General features: G+C 41.9%; 1 protein-coding gene across 12 annotated transcripts in view; it reads right to left on the reverse strand.

Annotated features, from left to right (window-relative positions):
- The window catches only part of LOC111223622 (calcium/calmodulin-dependent protein kinase type II delta chain), a 100,923-nt gene that overhangs the window by 18,836 nt on the left and 63,547 nt on the right, over positions 1–18,540 (reverse strand). For 3 of the 12 annotated variants that reach the window (XM_022747848.1, XM_022747843.1, XM_022747852.1), the window contains exons 6-13: positions 15,978–16,050; positions 9,335–9,437; positions 6,998–7,081; positions 5,380–5,474; positions 3,938–4,060; positions 3,637–3,720; positions 3,390–3,432; positions 1,303–1,340 (exon numbers count right to left, since the gene is read on the reverse strand). In XM_022747848.1, the coding sequence (XP_022603569.1) occupies positions 1,303–1,340; positions 3,390–3,432; positions 3,637–3,720; positions 3,938–4,060; positions 5,380–5,474; positions 6,998–7,081; positions 9,335–9,437; positions 15,978–16,050 (643 nt within the window). Of the gene's footprint in view, positions 1–1,302; positions 1,344–3,389; positions 3,433–3,636; positions 3,721–3,937; positions 4,061–5,379; positions 5,475–6,997; positions 7,082–9,334; positions 9,438–15,977; positions 16,051–18,540 lie in introns of all 12 variants that reach the window. The other 9 variants (XM_022747846.1, XM_022747841.1, XM_022747850.1 and 6 more) reach the window with 3 other exon arrangements.

Below are 18,540 nucleotides of genomic sequence, written 5' to 3' on the forward strand. Positions count from 1 at the left end.
AAATATCAATATTTGAACAGAACAGGCCAGTGTCAGTGTTGAACACATGAGCTCCACCTCTCCAAACCCACAAGGTGTGTCATGTTTTCAGTCATGGAGCGCCTCCCCAGCCTTTAGCATTGTGCAGCTCTGTGGAGGAATTGAAATACGAGGGGTTTTCTAGAGCTAACTACCCACTGCAGGGTCAGTCTCAGGCCTACCCTCAGAGCTTCTGCACCATCCGTCCTCCTCTTCTGTGGTGAGCAGCCACAACACAACAAGACAGACAATCAACCTATGTCTGACTGTACAACGTGCACACACACACACACACGCGCACACACACACACACACACACACACACACACACACACACACAGTCAATGGAAGATTTTCATCTCCTGTCAGCTGAGTGAAGAATGGCAGGGACAAAGTCTATCTCCCTCAAATCATAATTTAATCATCACTTATTATTTTCCAAAAGTTTCCTCAGCTCAGACAGCAGATCCTCCTCTCACACGATGAAGAGTGAGATCATTATTGGGAAATATGTCGCACCCTCTTGGGGAAGACTAATTTCCCTGATGCAACTTGTGCTCCTATTTTTACCAAAGCAGTGGTGTTGCTTGTCACTCTATACTCACTCTACTAGAATCACCACCCACCAACCAGTCAAGCTGCAGCCTAACCCTAACCCTGTCACAACTTCTCCCTCTGTTCCTGACTTACAGTGCTGAAGTGTTTTTGCAGATCATCATGATGTCACAGTGAAGATGACCTTTGACCTCTTGAATATAAAATATCATCACTTCATTATTTGATACTGTTAGAGATTTGTGTTAAATTGTGTCATAATTAGTGTATGAAGTCTTGAATCATGGCCAAAGATGTTGACGTCACATTGACCTTTGACCACCAAAAATTTGAAGAAATCCCTCACAGCATTCCTTAGATATTGTGTTCACAAGGCCAAAACCATGTTTTGTGAGGTCACAGTGAAGTTGACCTTTGAGCACCAAAATCTAATCAGTTCATCCTTGAGTCCAAGCGAAGAAATTCCCCAAAGGTGTTACTGACTATTGTGTTGAGGAGAATAGGTCAGACGGTCTACCTGAAAACGTGCTGAGGTGCAGTGGGACACACTGAACCACAGTACAGTATTATTATTTTTTTAATCATTAAATCCTTTAAACAGGTAGTCTCACTGATATATACTGTATATATATACACTGTTGTATATAAAGAAGAGTACAGGACGTCTCAGCTTCATGTACCAGACATGAAAAGAGAGAAGTGTGAAGATGAAACTGAAGCTCAACTTACTTTGACACCATCTGGTTTCTTGTTCAGCAGGCTCTTGGCTGCTGTTGAGAAAAGAAGAACAATGGAAGGAAATGAGTGGCCAGCTGGATTTAAAACACACACACACACACACACACACACACACACACACACACACACACACACACACACACACACACACGCTGTGTCTGGACAAAGCTGGCCAATTACTAGCAACCTCAAAGTGGGCACTGCTAGAATTGGAAGCAGAAGAGAAAAATGCAAATTAAGTGAGGAGATGAAATAAAAGTTACTGAATCATTAGCCTGGAACTGGAATTACAGTATATTCATCTGATGAGACTATAGGAGAAGCACAGCAGTGTCCAGGGAACTGTTTGGCTTCTCTTCTCCCTTCTCTGCCCACTGTCACTCAAGGACAATAGAACGCCTTTGATTGGTGGAGTGAGCTCAACTCCAACTCTTCAGTCAACATGCAAGAACAGTCCAACACACAGAGAAGATGATTGGTAGAGGCAGGGGGAGCAGAACGGGGATTTCAGGGTTTTGTGTATCCTCTGTGATATGGGGGTGGGGGGTTGATTGGCAGGTGAAGGGTTGGATTGGCAGGAGTGATTTGTCAAACCATAGGCATGTGTATGTTTATTAACTGATAGCAGCTTTTCAGTGACATCAAATACTTTTCAGCAGCCGTTTTGGAGGAGAATGTTCCTGAGGCACAGTGTATGCTTCTGTGATCTCTCATCTGTACCGCTCTGACTGAAGGATCTCATCAGACGGAGGTGCCTCTAAACTTTTGCTCAGCCACAGCTATGACTCAAAACCAGGATAAAAACCTTGTGCATTGCAACTGATTGGTAAATGTACATACGGCATATAACAAAGTATTTAGCTATTATTTGTGATATTTGTAAAATATTCTGTAAATATAACAAATCAGCCCCTAAGTCTATGCAACAGAGTTTTATGGATGTGTACAGATGTATGTACACATTTCACTGATTATTTTCTACCTATGACAAAATATTGAATTGCATAATATGTTTCTATCACTTGAAAAGTGTCAATCTTAGTTCTATGTTTAAATAACTACTGATGGATACAGTTAAGATTTATGTAACAAACTATTAAAATAGATAGATATTATGTAACATTATACATATAGAGACCTGTACATGCGTATACCTATGGCAAATCATTTAATGCCTATTACACAGTATCAAATGCATGTTGTGATGTATAGTCTGTTCTGTAGATGGCCTGTATTTATAAAATGTATAGACTTGGATCAACATTCATAAAAACCACTGCAGAGGTTAATGTAGCAGTAGCTGCTGACACAGACTACAGTTACACACACAACACACTGAGCATGTTTTTGAGGCACCAACGCCACCTGCGGATTATTTACGAATTCAGAAATAAGGAATGTTGTTGATGCCTAGAGTCATTTTCCTCCAACATGGCCACCGGTGGATGCACTGTGTCAGCTGAAAGCTCTATCCTGGTGCTGTAGTAGACATGACATGCCTCAGAGCCAAACCTGACAGTGTAGTTTGACACTGTGGAGAAGTGTCAGCTACACCAAAGACTCTTACCTTACAGGTGAGTTACCACACAAGAAGGGGAGGGAAGAAAAACAAGAGTAAACACTAAGGGCATGTTTACACTTATATTGATTTAATACGGCAAAATGACAGTGTAGGTCTATTACAACAAATAAATGAACAAGAATGAAAAAATGTCAGCTTGCCATAAAGAGAAACAATCAATAACGTTAGACTCAGTTTGAATGTTTTGCCCTTTAAAGTGATCTGAAGATGGGACTCTATTGATCTGTCTCTGCTGACAGCCACTGAGAAGAGAGGCCAGATGGAGCTTAATGGGCTCTAAAGGCCAGAGTGTTTAAGAAACAGCTGCAGTCAAAAGAACAGCATCTTAAAACTATTGGTAAATAAATAATACAGACAGAGTGAAAGAGAAACTGTCACCACTAATACTGCTTTTATCAAGAAGGACAACATGTGGGACTGGAAGAGATCAATTCTAGTGGCAGGACGGGGAAGAATTGTGACCATTAACGGCCCCTCGTCGCTGTACTGGTCTTACCTGAGAAGTTGCGAGTGGCGAGCATGGTAGTCAGGATGGCACCCTGTGGAGAGAGACACGGACTCAGAGACACAGACTGCTGTGTTTACACAAGCTGAAAGGTTAATGATTAGACATTCTGCTGCCTGTGACTGGGGTTGACCTATGACTTCATCTCTTCACTCCCAATAAGGAAGCCATCAAACAATCATGGTGCTTTCCAAAAAGGAAAAACAGGGATTGCCCTGTAACACCTGCTGTCACTCACCTTGAGTTTCCTTCTTGCGTTGAATTTCTTCAGGCACTCCACAGTCTCCTGTCTGTGCATCATGGACGCCACAGTGGAGCGTTGCTGCAAACACAGACATAGTGTGTGCTGTTATCTCAACTGTATGTGACCTGTATCGAAAACTCTGGAGTAAAGGTGCGTTCACATCCAATGTTTTGTCATTTAGTGTCGACTGAAAGGGTGGATATGAAATGAACAGATGTCCTACTGTGTGTGTGTGTGTGTGTGTGTGTGTGTGTGTGTGTGTGTGTGTGTGTGTGTGTGTGTGTGTGTGACGTACGCAGATCCAGGGGTGTTTGAGAGCGTCTGTGGCAGTGACTCTCTTGGCTGGATTGATGGTCAGCATCTTGTTGATCAGGTCTTTGGCCTCTGGAGTCACGGTGTCCCACTCTGGGGAGGGGAACTGCTCGAAGAAAGACGGCACACAAACCATTTACACCGTCCCACCAACCATCTAAAGTATTAGCCTGCATCTCATTCTTGCATTATGGTTACATATAATTTAGCAACATTAAAAAGTTCTGAAATTGTTTTGTTACCTGCCACACACTGTTTGTCTCATTCAGTGGGACAGACTCTGTTCGCATGAATGCTTTCAGTGTCTTCTTAAGGTCATGTAGGTATTTTAGAATATCCAACAATCTACTTTTATTGCTGTTGGCCTGAGATGTTGGTGCCAACCGGGATCTGTCCGAATCACTGTGTCGCACAGTCTTAAAGTGTTGTGGATTGAAAGTTGGCATCAAATAAGTGTTCAGATTTCTAGGTCTGCTTGCTTATTAGTTGATCTCTTCCAATTTTAAACTGTATTTTCTTTAGTCAAAGATATTTTTTAAAGACAGATGCATTGCACAGTTTGACATATATTGTGAAATGAAACAAGGGGCTAAAACAGGCTTATATTCTCCAAATTAAAAGGTTCCCTGTGGAGATTCGTGTGTGTTCTTGAGGTCTGACTACAGCACTGAATGCATCTCGTACCTCTTCAAACATCTGCAAAGTCTGCATTGTTTACATCCAGGTTTGCTAACTTCTCCTGCCTTTCATTGGCACACTGCAGCTATTCTCTGTTTGTTACAACCTCCAACTGTAGAACAGTGAGAAAACACTGGCAGGATGTGTGTTGCTTCACCTGTGTGCTCACATGTGTGCATGTGTATGAGGTACGAACAAAACACTGAGTGGTCAAATACTCTGTCAGGTACCTTTAAGTTACCAGAAGAAGTAGTTTTCATATTAGCACCAAGTGTGTGTGTGTGTGTGTGTGTGTGTGTGTTTATGACAAGGTATCACATATCCCAGAGTGTCTCAGGTGCAATCACACTGATGGGAACTGACAGACATGTACAGTCGGTTTGTAATTCAGACTCTGAGCACATTATATTTAAAAATAAAGTATTGGATACTACAGTAAAGTGCTAAGTCTCAACTTTATTTCTCTTAAACCTAGTTGATAAAAAGCATCAAGGTAACCCGCCACACCTGTGTCATTTCTGTTCCCTTGCTTATGCTTTTGTGGAGATCATGTGCAAAAAACCTAAAAACTGAAAACTATTTAATCTATATTCTTACATCTTGTACTGTTTAAAGCTCCATCCAGTCTAAAGGTCCCTGTCCATGTGCTGGTTGATTATAAAGCAGATCTAGGTTCTAAGTATCAGAGCACTCAGTCCAGAGAAATGCACACAGCCTGTATTCACAAACTGAGTGAGTGAAACTCACATCATAAGCTCCAGCTTTAATCTGCTGGTAGAGTCTGTGCTGGTCCTCGTCCCAGAATGGAGGATATCCCACCAGGAGAATGTAGAGGATCACACCTACACACACACACACACACACATTAGTCAGAGTTAATCTTGACAGACAGCTCACATTTTAAAGCAAACAAACAACGTTAATGACCCGATTATCAAAAGCATAACTTTGCACCAACAGTCTATAAAGTGAGAAATAAAGGCAGAGATAAAGATGAATAAGACAAACACAGGATTTCTAAATAAAGAGCAGTGTGGTAACAAACTGAAACCAAGTGCTTGAGTTTGCTGGTGTTACCAGGGGTTTTGATTGGCTGGCCAGTTGCCAGGAAAAGATGAAAGGCCCTCTATCTGACAATGAGATAGTCTGACCACAAACACAACAGCAGCTATTGTCTGTGCACTCAATGAGTCAGCACAGGTGTGTGGAGAGGAGCACCAGTGTGTGTTCAGACTGCGTGTGTTTGACAGCTCAGGCCCAGGTGGCCTGGCCCATCACACGTGTGTGTAATGAGCATCAGCAATGATTAATTCAAGAGGTTGGAGCCCTCTGTGGTGCGTACACACGCACACGCAAACACACACACACGCACACAGTTCATTAATTGAGTATGATGAGTATATGCTGTGATTTACCCAGAGATGTATTAGATCTTCCATGACAGCTTGTAAAACTAACACACCAGTTTATAGTTAACCAGTCCTTGTCTCAACCATCTCTCCTGCTGTAGCACTTGGCTCTGGGGCAATAATGTTGGTGAAGGGTGAAAATTAAATGACTTTAAAAATGAAACATGCAGTCTGTGATGATGTGTCCACATGCAAAATTCAAAAGTGTAAAAGCACAGCTAGTCATGGCTTGTGCTGCTGCAGGGGAAATTCTAGAACATTTCACTTAGACGCTACAGGTGTAACACCTGTAGATAAAGGTGGTGTCTCACAGCAACTTTACCACAGCAGCAAATCTGAAGTCACCTGTTGTGTAACTTCAGATTGAGAACACACATAAAACATGCAATGTACATAACACAGAGACATGAAAACACAAGATGTTCTCAGGTCTGTGTGTTATGTACAATGTTCTGGAAGTCAACAAAAACCTCTAAAGCTGCTGAATGTCAGTTAGTGCTGTGTGTTACTGTAACATGCTGGAACTATTTCTGGACAAATTACAGTTTATCCCTCCACTCAGTACTTCGGACAGAGAGGTGTTTGCATCCATCTGTTTTTATGTGCACTAAATGTGCATAAAAAAAAAAAGAAAAAAAAAACAGAATCACCTCCTCGTGGCTGTTTGTCTCCGCCACTGAGACTAGTTTCAGGTTACATTCCTGTTTATCCAGAGTCATAGAAAATATTATTTTGTCAATATAATTTTTTATATTTTGCTGTGAAGTCTTGAGTTATGGATCATGGAGGAACAGAGGCAAAAAAAACAGAAAAAAAGAAAACATGATTTCACCATGATTTCACATCAAGGCCTGTGATTGGCTGTTTCAGACCCTGGCAGTTGTGTGGGACTAATAATTAGCACCTGCTCCATTGGGCTCCCCTGAAATGAGATGCTGGTTAGCAGAGGATCTTACCACAGGCCCACATGTCCACCGGCTTGCCGTAGGGATCTTTCCTCAGCACCTCTGGGGACAGGTACCCTGGTGTCCCGGCGAAGCCTGGAACACACACACACATAAACATTAAAAGCTGACCATCCTCTGTATGTTGACGTCTAGCAAAAGCTTGTTAGGAACACCCCCCCCCATGAGAGGAACACTTCCCTCTGAGGTTCTGTAGTCTCACTACAGCAGCACACAGCCTGCTTCGACAAAAAGACTCAAAGTACCAACATGCACGGCTCACTCCACACATCCCTTTGCCACCCCTGGGCCACCCTAGATAGAAAAATTCCTAGAACCGCCTCTGGGTAGCGGCAGACCCTGTGGGTAATGGGACGTGGTCTAGTAGTAGAGTCAGAACTGGTTCCAGATGAAGCTGGAGCTCGGGGAACAGACCAATTATTTCTCTGTTCTACAGGGAATAGGGAGAGAAATAGGCCTGATATCCATCCAATCCAGACTCGAAGAGCCAGGAGCAGTGGCACACCCACTCCCTTCAGACAGGTGTGAGGGAACAGGGGCTCTGAATAATTAAATGGATCAACTGTAGATCTGATTTGAGTTTGGTTTTTAAAGAAACACAAAACTAGGACAAAAAAAACCAAAGTGTTCCATTTCATATGTCTTTCATCAGCTGAGTGAGACCTTTCCTGAGGAGCAGGAAGTGCTACATGGTCATCTTAGAGAAAATTAAACATTAGAGATGTCTGACATTGTTTTCAGCAAGAAAGGAGGGAGGAAAACAATCTAAGGTGCTTGAGTATAGAAAGTCACATTTTCATCACTATATACTACCTCTGCAACAAAATGATGAAATGCTTAAGGCCACATTTGTGACTTTCTTTTCATCAAAGGTTTTAGCAGATTGATTTTGTCACTACCAATCAAACACCCGGCTTTGAGTTCATCAAACCTTTCAGCCAGATTGAGGAGCAGGGCTGCAGCTTTGACGCCAAAGTCAAAACTCAGTCCTACTGGAAAAACACAGAACACACAGACATCAGATCCACACAGTGATGACCGAGTCTCCAGTATCCGTCACAGACAAACAACATCCATGAATCTCATTGGAAATCAGACAAAAAGATTCCACATAACACTTCAGATCTATCCTAACATACTGTGGTGCAGATTCTCTAAATGCTTTCACAAGCAGAGACTACAGATATCAAACAAAGCAGTCTACTATTTGATTATCTTAAGCACAAGGCCGCCCAGTCAACAGCGCCAAACAATGCAGCATTGTTCACTCTAGGAAAGAATGTTTGCCTTTGGAAGAATTCAACGGTTTCAAGGACTGAAAGAATTCAATGAGTGTAACAATACAAAAAATTAAAAACCAAAAATATATAAGCAAGAAAACAAACAAAATTAACTATTAAAATATCAGCTGACATATCACAATCCCATCAAGTGATTCAGATAAAGCAACATACAATCATTCTAAAAAATCATTCTTTAAAACTAAGCTTTGTGATTAATATAAGAACTCAACAATCTGTAACCAGTGCCCTTCTTACACATCTCAACCAATCAGAACAAAACGCACACATTCAGACGAAAGCAGAACAAGACAATGAAAACCTAACATTCAATCAATCAGAACAAAACCAATCAGGTTGGGAACAAAGAAAAAAAAATAACAACTCTATCCCATACTGTCTGTTTTAATTTGATCAGTGTTGCACGTTTTCATTTCTTCACTGCAGTTGTTCCATAATTTAACTGCCTTGACGGTGACACTGATATATTGCATCAGTCCTTACTAACTGTGTTTTGAACAAACAGACTCGTTACCTCAGGTACGACAGGACCCCAGGTGAGAAACTCCTTTCCAGATAAAGAAATATCATGATAAAATCAATCATCATCAACATGGCTGAAATCCACTCTCTCTTCTTAGCTGTCATATAAAGATACTTATGGTCTGTTTAAAACCTGTAGACATGCTAACTGATGCCATGGAAACAAGGCAGAATAGACTGTGGCTAAGTGTTGGCTTAACACAGCTGAACTGCATATGATTTGTGTGACAGTTGTGAGGCACCTGCTTTGATAAATCACATTCATAGAAAATATCCTGTAACATAAAAACTTGATTCAGATCCTGAATTTAAAAAAAAAAGACTGATACTGAGAATCAGGTTTTTTCAGCTGTGACATCAAACCAACTGCAAAATGAATCCAGTGTGGAGGGAAGGAGAGCTATTTATCATAAAAAGGCAAACAACTATATCATCAGTCACATATTTCATTCATTGAAAATATGAATCCCCATATTACCACTGGAAAGAAGTTGTGTGTACTCACCAAACCATGCCTGCTGGTCACCCTGCACTTCAATGGCCAGGCCAAAATCTGCCAGTTTGACTGCCGCCCCCTTCAGCTTGCTGGCTAGGAGCAAGTTCTCTGGCTGGAGTGAAGGGACACAGAGAAAGACCCTCAGTACGCTGCACTGATATAGAGATAATTCATTTTCAAATGAAAATAAACTGGAAAGACTGTTTTGGTCACAGGCAGCTTAGAGGCTTTAAGAACTACAGGCAGGATTGTTATAGTTCACACAGTAATGTCATTAAGGACTGGTGTCTTACAGTGTGTCTCAGCAGTCAGGACTAAAGGCGGAGTGTAGCAGCAGTCCAGTCTGAGTCTGTGTCTATGGATGAAGGCATGTCAGAGTCACAGTCAGAGTCAGAGTCCAACCTTTAACACTCAGTCACCAGCGACTCTGAGCCTGATCTGGTTCAGTCGGGGCCAGAGCTGACCTCAGCACCACAGGTGGATGTCATTCAGCAAGCTGCCGTCAGATTGGCCGTGTGATCCTGGCTGCTAGAGGAGGACCGGGTGAAGAAGGTGGACAGTGACTCATGCCAAACCCCTGCAGGAGGAAGGGGGTGGGGCTTCAGGGAAGTGTCCAGAGAGGATGAACAGGGTTTTTCCTGCATAGAGAATTAAGAAGCGGCCAACACCTTCCCGCCTACAGCTCTCGACAAACTGACGGGTTATTTTCTAGGTGACTCACTCAGTGTTTCCACCAGGATCTGCTGAAGAGGAGGAGCTGCAACTTTCCTCAAGGAATTTCCTTCAAACAGCATCTGTGTATTCTGTACAGCTGCAGTGTGTCAGGCGGCGCCGCCCTGATATTTTATGGCTGTTCAAACAGGTGAATGTTGTTTCTTCTGCATCCAAGCACGTCTAATTTCATAATTAACATCAAGGCGAGGGTCTTCACCTGACAAGTGTTTTAGTGTCACGTGGCCAGACCTCCACAGCTTTGTCAGTGCTGGAGAATGGTCTGGTTCAACAATCATCACTCGGCTGTGGAAAACCCTCTGGCGTGTTTCCATTTCTACAAACAATCACAATTGTCTCAGGCAGAGCTGAGCTCAAGTTGCAGCGATGGTGCCTCTGCAAAAAAGTATGGAAGTGGAACTTGTTTTGGTGGAACACGTGTGGAGGTGAGCAGCGTCATTAAAATGACTAATTTTCCAGAGGGAACGGTGGACTGTGAGATCACATGATCCAAACCTTCAAACGTGACATTTTCAGCTGCCGGCTGCAGCTCAGACGTTGTTGTTGTTGTTTCCCGTAGTGAAGGGAAACGGTAACAGGCAGAGGAAGCGGAAAGGGAGGAGAACTTGCCTGAAATCGGCAGGTTTATACTCACAGCCTACAGCTGTTGCGTAAGACGAGAAAGTTTTGCCACAATGTTTATCGTGAAATTTTAACGTCACTTTTTATTCATCTTCCCCGAAGACATCTGATTTCAAACATGCGCTTGAGACCTGGAATAATGAAAGTTTATGTATTTCAGAAAACATGTCAAACGTCTTCAGACACAAAGGCTCTATTTTAACCGTCTAAAGCACATGATGTGTTCAGGTCATGTCCAAATCCACTTTTTCTAGTTTAATGGGAAATGGTGAACATGGGAAAATGGTCGCTGGACCAGGCACATGGTTCCACAGGTTGGAATTAGTCTCATTGATTATTCATGGGCGAAACAGGCAATAAACCAGTCACAGCGCCATCTCCCATTCCCTTTAAAAGCCCGGTGCAGATTGCTAGCATAACAGTGGATTTATCAGGTAGTAAGAAAGAAGGTGTTCTCTGTCAGAGCGGAGCAGGCAGAAACAGCTGTTTTTTTTGGCTCGAAGCATTACCATCTTGATAATGCACCAAACAGTGAAATACGGCACCACTGACTTCACACCAGGTTTCACTTTCCACTGCCTCATGATAGGAAATGTGCCAACAATACACCTGACCACACCTCATTCTAACACCAACACAGCGCTCAGAGGGGTTCAAGTGTGTTCGCTATTTAAGCAACGTGTGCGCTGGGCGGCAAAACGACAACCGCATCAGTCTGAAACCAGCAACACAGCTGTGTAGCGGTTGGCGCCACTTTGTGCTGGGTGGAAGATAAGGCCCATGGTCCTTTGTTGTGGACATGGGGGTGTTTGTCTTTCCTCACTGTAAAATGATCAGGAGTTTGGAAGAATGACAATAAATAAAACGCATTCAACACTAACAGTGAGTTTGTGAATGTGACACAAAGGCAGAGAGGTTTGTTGTGGAGCTGGAAGAGAAGACTGTTTTCATTCTTGATTCTTGAATCTGCAGATTTTTTTTTTTTTTCCTCAATTTATGGTCATATTTTACATTTACACATCTACACTTGTATCCAAAATGACTCATTTACACTGCAGTGGGAAACCAATCATTTAATGTAGGTCTTTAAAATGTCATGTGAAATACTCAGGGTGACATCTCCTGATGATCTATTATCATCCTTTTGGAAATTCCTCGGGAGTCACTCGAACGCGTGAAATATGTTGCTGGTAGAAAGTGTTTGCTTGAGCCAGTTAAAGGCATGGTGCACGTGCAGGTGCGCATGTGATCAGGATAGTACGAAACAGGAAAAACACTGATGAATAATGTATTTGCTGACATTTTCAAAAGGTGTTTGCTTGATGGAGCCAAACTAAAAGTTATACAATAAAAACAAAAGCTGAGCATGCTGCTGATCAAAAGGAACAGCTGATCATATAGATCACATTTTTTCCTCTACAGGTGATCAGGCCATTCATGTTTATAATTTCATCGGAGTGATTCCAGATTAACAGCTATTGAAACTAAATGTATATGAGAGCAGAATGAATGCATGTTCCAATGGAGACAGGTATATGTAAGAACGACTTATGCCTTGTATGGCTCCTCATACACTGCCTACACATCACCTAACCACCAAAGTCAAGTCAAGTCAAGTCAGTTTTATTTATACAGAGCCAAACCTTAACACTAGTTCTGTCAGGACTTTTCATCTAGAGGTCTGGACTGGACTCTGTCGGGTATCAGTCCAGCCATCCACTGAAAACTAGTGAAATCCATCTCATAGGTTAAATGTGTGTATTTCCAGGTTGTTGAGCGGTTAGCAGAGCATGTGGGAATTCAGTCAGCATGCTGTGGTCAGACGTCCGGGGAGGAGTGGGAAAGGGAAGAAGGCAGAATGGACAGGAGTATGGAGGGAGGAGTTTGGGTTAATGCATTCATCAGCATCATGCAGTCATTGCAAACGCTTCCCGACTTCGCCCTCCTCCAACACAGCCCACACCAGACCCCAGCCCCGGAAACAACCATGTGACCTGGTGGATAGGCAGAAAGGTCAAATGGAGGGAAGAGGGTGAAACGTTTAAAAAAAAATTGTTTTAAGTTTGAAATTTTTGGGGGTTTTTTTTTTTTTTTTTTTTTTATTCTGGCCATAATTTCACTCATGACAACATTGTATTCTTCAAAGTTATATTTCCCACTAAAAGCAATTTTAACGGTGGTCAGATGATCAGCTCTGTTTGGAAAAAAACAAAATACAGACTAACTTCCTGGTTTAATTTTGACCCATTTAATTTGCTGTACTTCTCCTCAAACATCCAGGTTCTCAATCCCCTGTCTGACTGTGTTGCAGCAGCGTCACACCTCGACAGCAGAGTCATGAAGCAGAAAGAACTATTCCAGAGCTAAAAATCACATTTATTTCCAGCAGGAAAATGTTAAGTGAGTCACAGTTGGTGCACCTCCACAGCCTGAACAGACATGAAAGTCTTCTGTTCATGATATTGATTCATGATAGAAAAAAAAGCCTGTGGACATGAGAACTTGTTGACTGTGACTAAGCTTCAGAGTTACATGCATCAGTGACAGTGACAGCTTTATGTTACGGTGCTGAGGAAATTGGTCAAACACCTTCTGCACCTTGTTTTGTTCACAACTGCAATGACAAAGCGTTTTGCTTTTGCTACTGCCCTGATTCCTGCCTCTTAATGCTCCATTTCCATGACATCAACAGCTGAGGCTCTTGGGAAATGTAGTATTCAGAGCCATCTGGCGTTCCAGACTGCCAGAAAATATATACGTGATTTCTCAAAGACTGAACTGAGTAGAAATAATTTGTTGGTAAAATGGTTTTAAAAAATAGTTAGTTCTGCCTGTCTCCATCTCATGTCTGCGTAGACAGTGAAACTGTAGAGACAGTTTTCACATACCAACTGCCTCACGCATGAAAAATAGACCGAATGGTGCTCAACAGCTGTTCTGTGTGTGTTTCATCACTGCTCCACTAGAACCTCTGATAAATCCATGTGTCCTGGCTCCTCAAATAAACTATGAAGCTTTACAAGAACTTAAGAAAGACAGGTACGTATTGGTTTCCTGTGTATGTGTATGATCTTGAGAGATGAAATCCCATGAACACAGTTCTCTCCATAGAGCCTCTGCTCTGCAGCTCGTGTGTTTGTTTTGGATGTATTTGTTTTCTCTTTATTTCTGCACTGAGCCGTGGCAACTGCCTAGCAACAGCCAATTACAACACAGAGAGGGTGCAGTCGGCGAATGCAAAATGCGAGCTGATTATTGCCGAAGGTAAACCAAACCTGAGACACACCCGCTTCATTTGATTGGCAAATCAGAGCTTTGGGGGCAGAATCAGAGACATAAACAAGACCTCTGTGGACTAAATGTTTACTAAGCTCCAAACTCCAAAAGCATTTAACCATTATCAGGTCAACATTTAATAATACTACTACTACTACTAACAACTTCATCTATATAGCACCTTTCATACATAACATGCAACTTAAAGTTTTACAATATGACATTAAAAACAAAACAATAAAAGAACCAATAAAAAAAGACAGTTAAAATAAAAATAATAAAATGGACTACATTAACTTAAAGCTTGAACAAATAAGTAGGTCTTCAGTTATTTTTCTTTTTAGTGTCAACAGAGCTTGTGGGCCAGGTTCCAGGATGTCTAAGATACTGAGGAATTTTGTGTCTTCAGATAAATTATTTATGTGGATATTAATGTTACCATTTAAAATTATTCTATCATAATTAGTGATAATGAGTGACTTAAGTTCTGAAAACTGTCCATAGCTTAGGAGGGCATTGTACGGTAAGTATGAGTAGCACTGGCTCAGCCTCTAAAGCATCTGCATGTACTCAATGTGGAAAAACCACAATAGCTTACCCTAACAGATCTGACCTCACTTAAAGGTCTCATATAGCCTAAAGGTCTCTGTCCATGTTGTAAAGCAGGTCTAGGTTCTATATTAATACTGTGAAAGTATCAAAGCCTCAGTCCACAGAGAAATGCACACAGCCTGTATTCACAAACTGAGCCTTAAAACCAGCCGTCAGGACTTCAGGAACGCTGTGATGTCACAACAAAGCAGTCACCCTGTCAGCTAAGCCCCAAGCCTCACCCACCTGGACCCACCATCCAACCCTGCAGGATTTGGTTTCTCTGAGTGTTTATCTGAAATCTACTACATTTTCATTGGATCACTCAGTAATCAGTCAGCTATAACCAACAGCCTTAAATAGCAGAGTTTAACAACCCAGCTACAAGATGGTGTTTCAGTACAGTCTCAATCAAAACTGTCTTCTCCAGTACTGGAAGCTGGGCATCCTCCATGGAGTTAGATAATGTACCAAATACTCAAAACAGGGGAAGAAACAAGGGCATTTGGATACCACATGCATGAATTACTACTCTGTTGGAAAGTAGGACTTGACCACTTTGGGATTGTAGCTCTAGACCTTTGTGTTCCCAGAGGAGATGACTTATTGACTGTGCGTCTTGGGAGAGATGGCTTCTACACATCTCTCACATCTTGAGGCAATGACATGTGCAAAAGAATTTTTTTTCCATTCAAACTTAAAACACTTCCAACACTAACACTGTTGGGAAAAAAAAAAGAAAAAACCCCACGTAATTCTCCTGGTTTGCGTATACTGTCAAAAACTGTGGTGAAGTCTGATCAAACATTTGGTGAAATAGAAAATACTACAGATACAAGAGACACTGAATGTCACTGTGGCCTCATTGTTCGACATGTCTGAACACACTACATCTAGTATTTATTATGTATTATTTCTGTCAATTGTGGGAGCATCTGCATGAATACATGTGGAGATATATGTTGGTGTTAATTGATTTTGTTGAGTTTTCAGATGGACTTGGGAATTGACCATAGGTTGAAGTGAGACTTATTTTTAGTTTGGAACCTGAAACGTCTAGAAATTTAGATTTTTTGTAATAAGCCACACATTTTTTAAACATTTTTTCTTTGTGTGTTTCACGCATTCATAGTCTATCAAATGATTCATTCATTTATAAAACATGGTAAATGAATAGTGGCAGGATTCACTGCTGTTTATAGAGTATTGTATTAACACTGAGTGGACTGTCTGAAGCTGATGTTTGATCGAAACATCTCCAGGCGAAGTTCAAAGAATGTGATATGATTTTTATAGAGCTAACAGAGAAACATCAGTGTAGATGTGGAACAGGAAGTTCAAACAGAAACAGATGGACAGGACAATAAGGACATGTTGGAGAGTGGGACACTAAGAGCTTGAGCTCACTTCTTCATCGTGTGTGTGTACTTACCTTGAGGTCGCGGTGGACCACGCCCATCTGGTGGCAGTGGAGCACAGCCTCTAGGATCTGCTGAATGCAATGACTACATGCAAACACCAGGGGGCCATGGGTTAGTGACAAGCTACCACTCACTGTCTGTGGCTGTGAGCTCGCTTTGACACTCAGGGAGCCGCTGGCCGTGTTGTTGTTGTTGGTGGTGGTGGTGGTGGTGGTGGGAGGGGCACAACAGATCCCCAGAGACCATATCATGGGCAATTTGTTAAAATGGAACATTTACTCAACAGCAAGTTTTTTTTTGTTTTTTTTTTTTCTTTTGGTGTGTGTGTGTGTTGCCACAGTCACACACTGATGTTTGCTGTGACAGATTGAGGAAAGAAAAGAACGGCCGCAATTATGTCATCATGGACTAGTCACACAACACGGCCAATTCTCTGCCCGAGTCTCAAAACAGAAGTGGTGTTAGCTCCTGGCCAGCTGGAGGCCAGACCCTGAGAGACTGAGGAGGAAGCTGTGGAGCTGCAGGAAGGTGTGGTTCCAACCTGTGAGACAGGCCATCAGTGTTCAACCATGTGCAGCTTCACTTCTCTGACAAACATCCCAAACTATAAATTTCTGTAGTACTGTGACGCAACTGACATCATCTGTACAAAATGGACTGAACACAGGTCACAACAAACACAGTAGCAGATTACAGTGGAATAATTCTATGTTATTGTATTGAAATTGTCATTTGAAAGAGTGATTCCAGAGGTCTGCCTTGCTCTACCTGCACCCCTAAGGTTTGCCATTTAAAAAGCACTAAAAGACTCACCTGTTTAAACTGGCTTTCAGAAGAATTGTGTATATTTTACTGGATACTCTACTGTATCCCTGTGTGGTGTGTTTCCATGCAGTTCTATTGACTGATTATAATTGTTTATGGCTCTGTAAAGCACTTAAATGGCCCTGTGTTGTGTGTTTTCTATATTTTTTTGCACTGATCTTAATTGTTGTTTTTTGAATCTGTGAAGCACTTTGTGAGTTTTATCTACAAAAAGTTCTATATAAATACGTTTTAATAACTTTACTTTAATGACATTAGTAAAGGTTTAACGGAAGAATAAGTGGGGGCTGTCAGTGTCTCTGGTTAAAGGCAACAGTCTCTGCTGTATTTAGTCTAATTAACATGAATTCTGTGAGGCTGCATTAACCTGACATGCCAGATGTTTTGTTCCACAGAACCATCTGGGAAGGCTTCGATAGAAATTGTTTGGAAAAGGGCGGGTGCTTTCAAAAAATACTTGGCAGGTGACTGGATGAACCATCTGTCACCATCTGAACATTTATGCTCGGCCAAAGACCGGCTCCTCGAGAAGAAACAACACCACTGTATCATTCTGATGGATGAAAAGCATTGGAGTGAGTCTTCTTCTAAATACAGCAATGCAGTTGAAAGAATCATGTAAGTCTGCATCAGTGAGTAGATGGGCATTAGCAGAGTCCATCACCAACACCTGACAGTCACTATCTTTTTTAGCATCATTTGAAGTTAGAGTAAAAGCTCTGGACCACACCTCTGGGGTTCTGGTCTGTCCTCTCAGTCTGAGACATTGTGTTAGCTTCAGCAGCTAAAGTCCAGAGCTGTGCAGCTTGCAGTTCGTCATTACTGTCATAAGTAGAAAACTATGCTGCTGCAATCAATGAATGTAACAAATGCATTTTATACAATGACTATTTTTGTAGCATCATATTAAAGGTGGACTTCATCGTGATATTTTTCTACAGGGAATTAGTTTATAGTTTACTTGATGGATGTAAGAGGAACTCTTTTTTATAAAGTCTTGTGATGCTTGATGAAAACTAATCCTAAAACTGTGATTGGAAACTATTTTGTCAAACTGCTGTTTAACTTGCATAATACTAGACTGACTTGCACCAGTAACGCCTGGCGGTTAATTTATAGTCAGCACTCACAATTTAAATTAAAAGAGATGTTTGAATGTTTGAAATCATCCTAAATGAAACACTTGACAGAAGAATACAGCTGTCAAAATGGATGAGAATTCTTTGAACACTGTGAGTTGAAGACAAACTGTTGGTTTTTAATACTTGTTATGTGGAGTATGCCAGTGGAGAAGCTGCTGGTTCAAACACTGATGGTTTTAATTACTTGACCTAAATTAATCTGATATCAAAATACAAATCTGTGTTTTACATCAAAGTTTGACGTTTGTCTGAAACTTAAAAACCTGGGATCAGAATTGAAATGGTCACCCCCCCCCCTTCCCTCTCCTCCTCCTCCTCCTCCCCCTCTCCCAGGCCTCAGCCTCTCAGTGGCTGGTTCACAGCATGGTTCTGGACAGATGCTACATGCACTTTGTGCCCTGGCATACAGGAGAGGCAGGCCAAGATGAGATCTACCAGCCCCTCTGGCACTACACCACCTACCGCCTCCTCTCCAGCCAACCTGCCCACAGTGCCCTGGAGTAGGTGGGTATTTAAACACTCCTGTCATGGCGGTGTGCGAGGGTGTCTGGTGGAGGGGGCGGGTGGTTTTGGAGGAGGCGGCATTCTGTGAAAGGTTAATTGGTCG

This window comes from Seriola dumerili, unplaced genomic scaffold, assembly GCF_002260705.1.
Source record: "Seriola dumerili isolate Sdu_G_001 unplaced genomic scaffold, Sdu_1.0 BDQW01000111.1, whole genome shotgun sequence".
Classification (NCBI taxonomy): domain Eukaryota; kingdom Metazoa; phylum Chordata; class Actinopteri; order Carangiformes; family Carangidae; genus Seriola; species Seriola dumerili.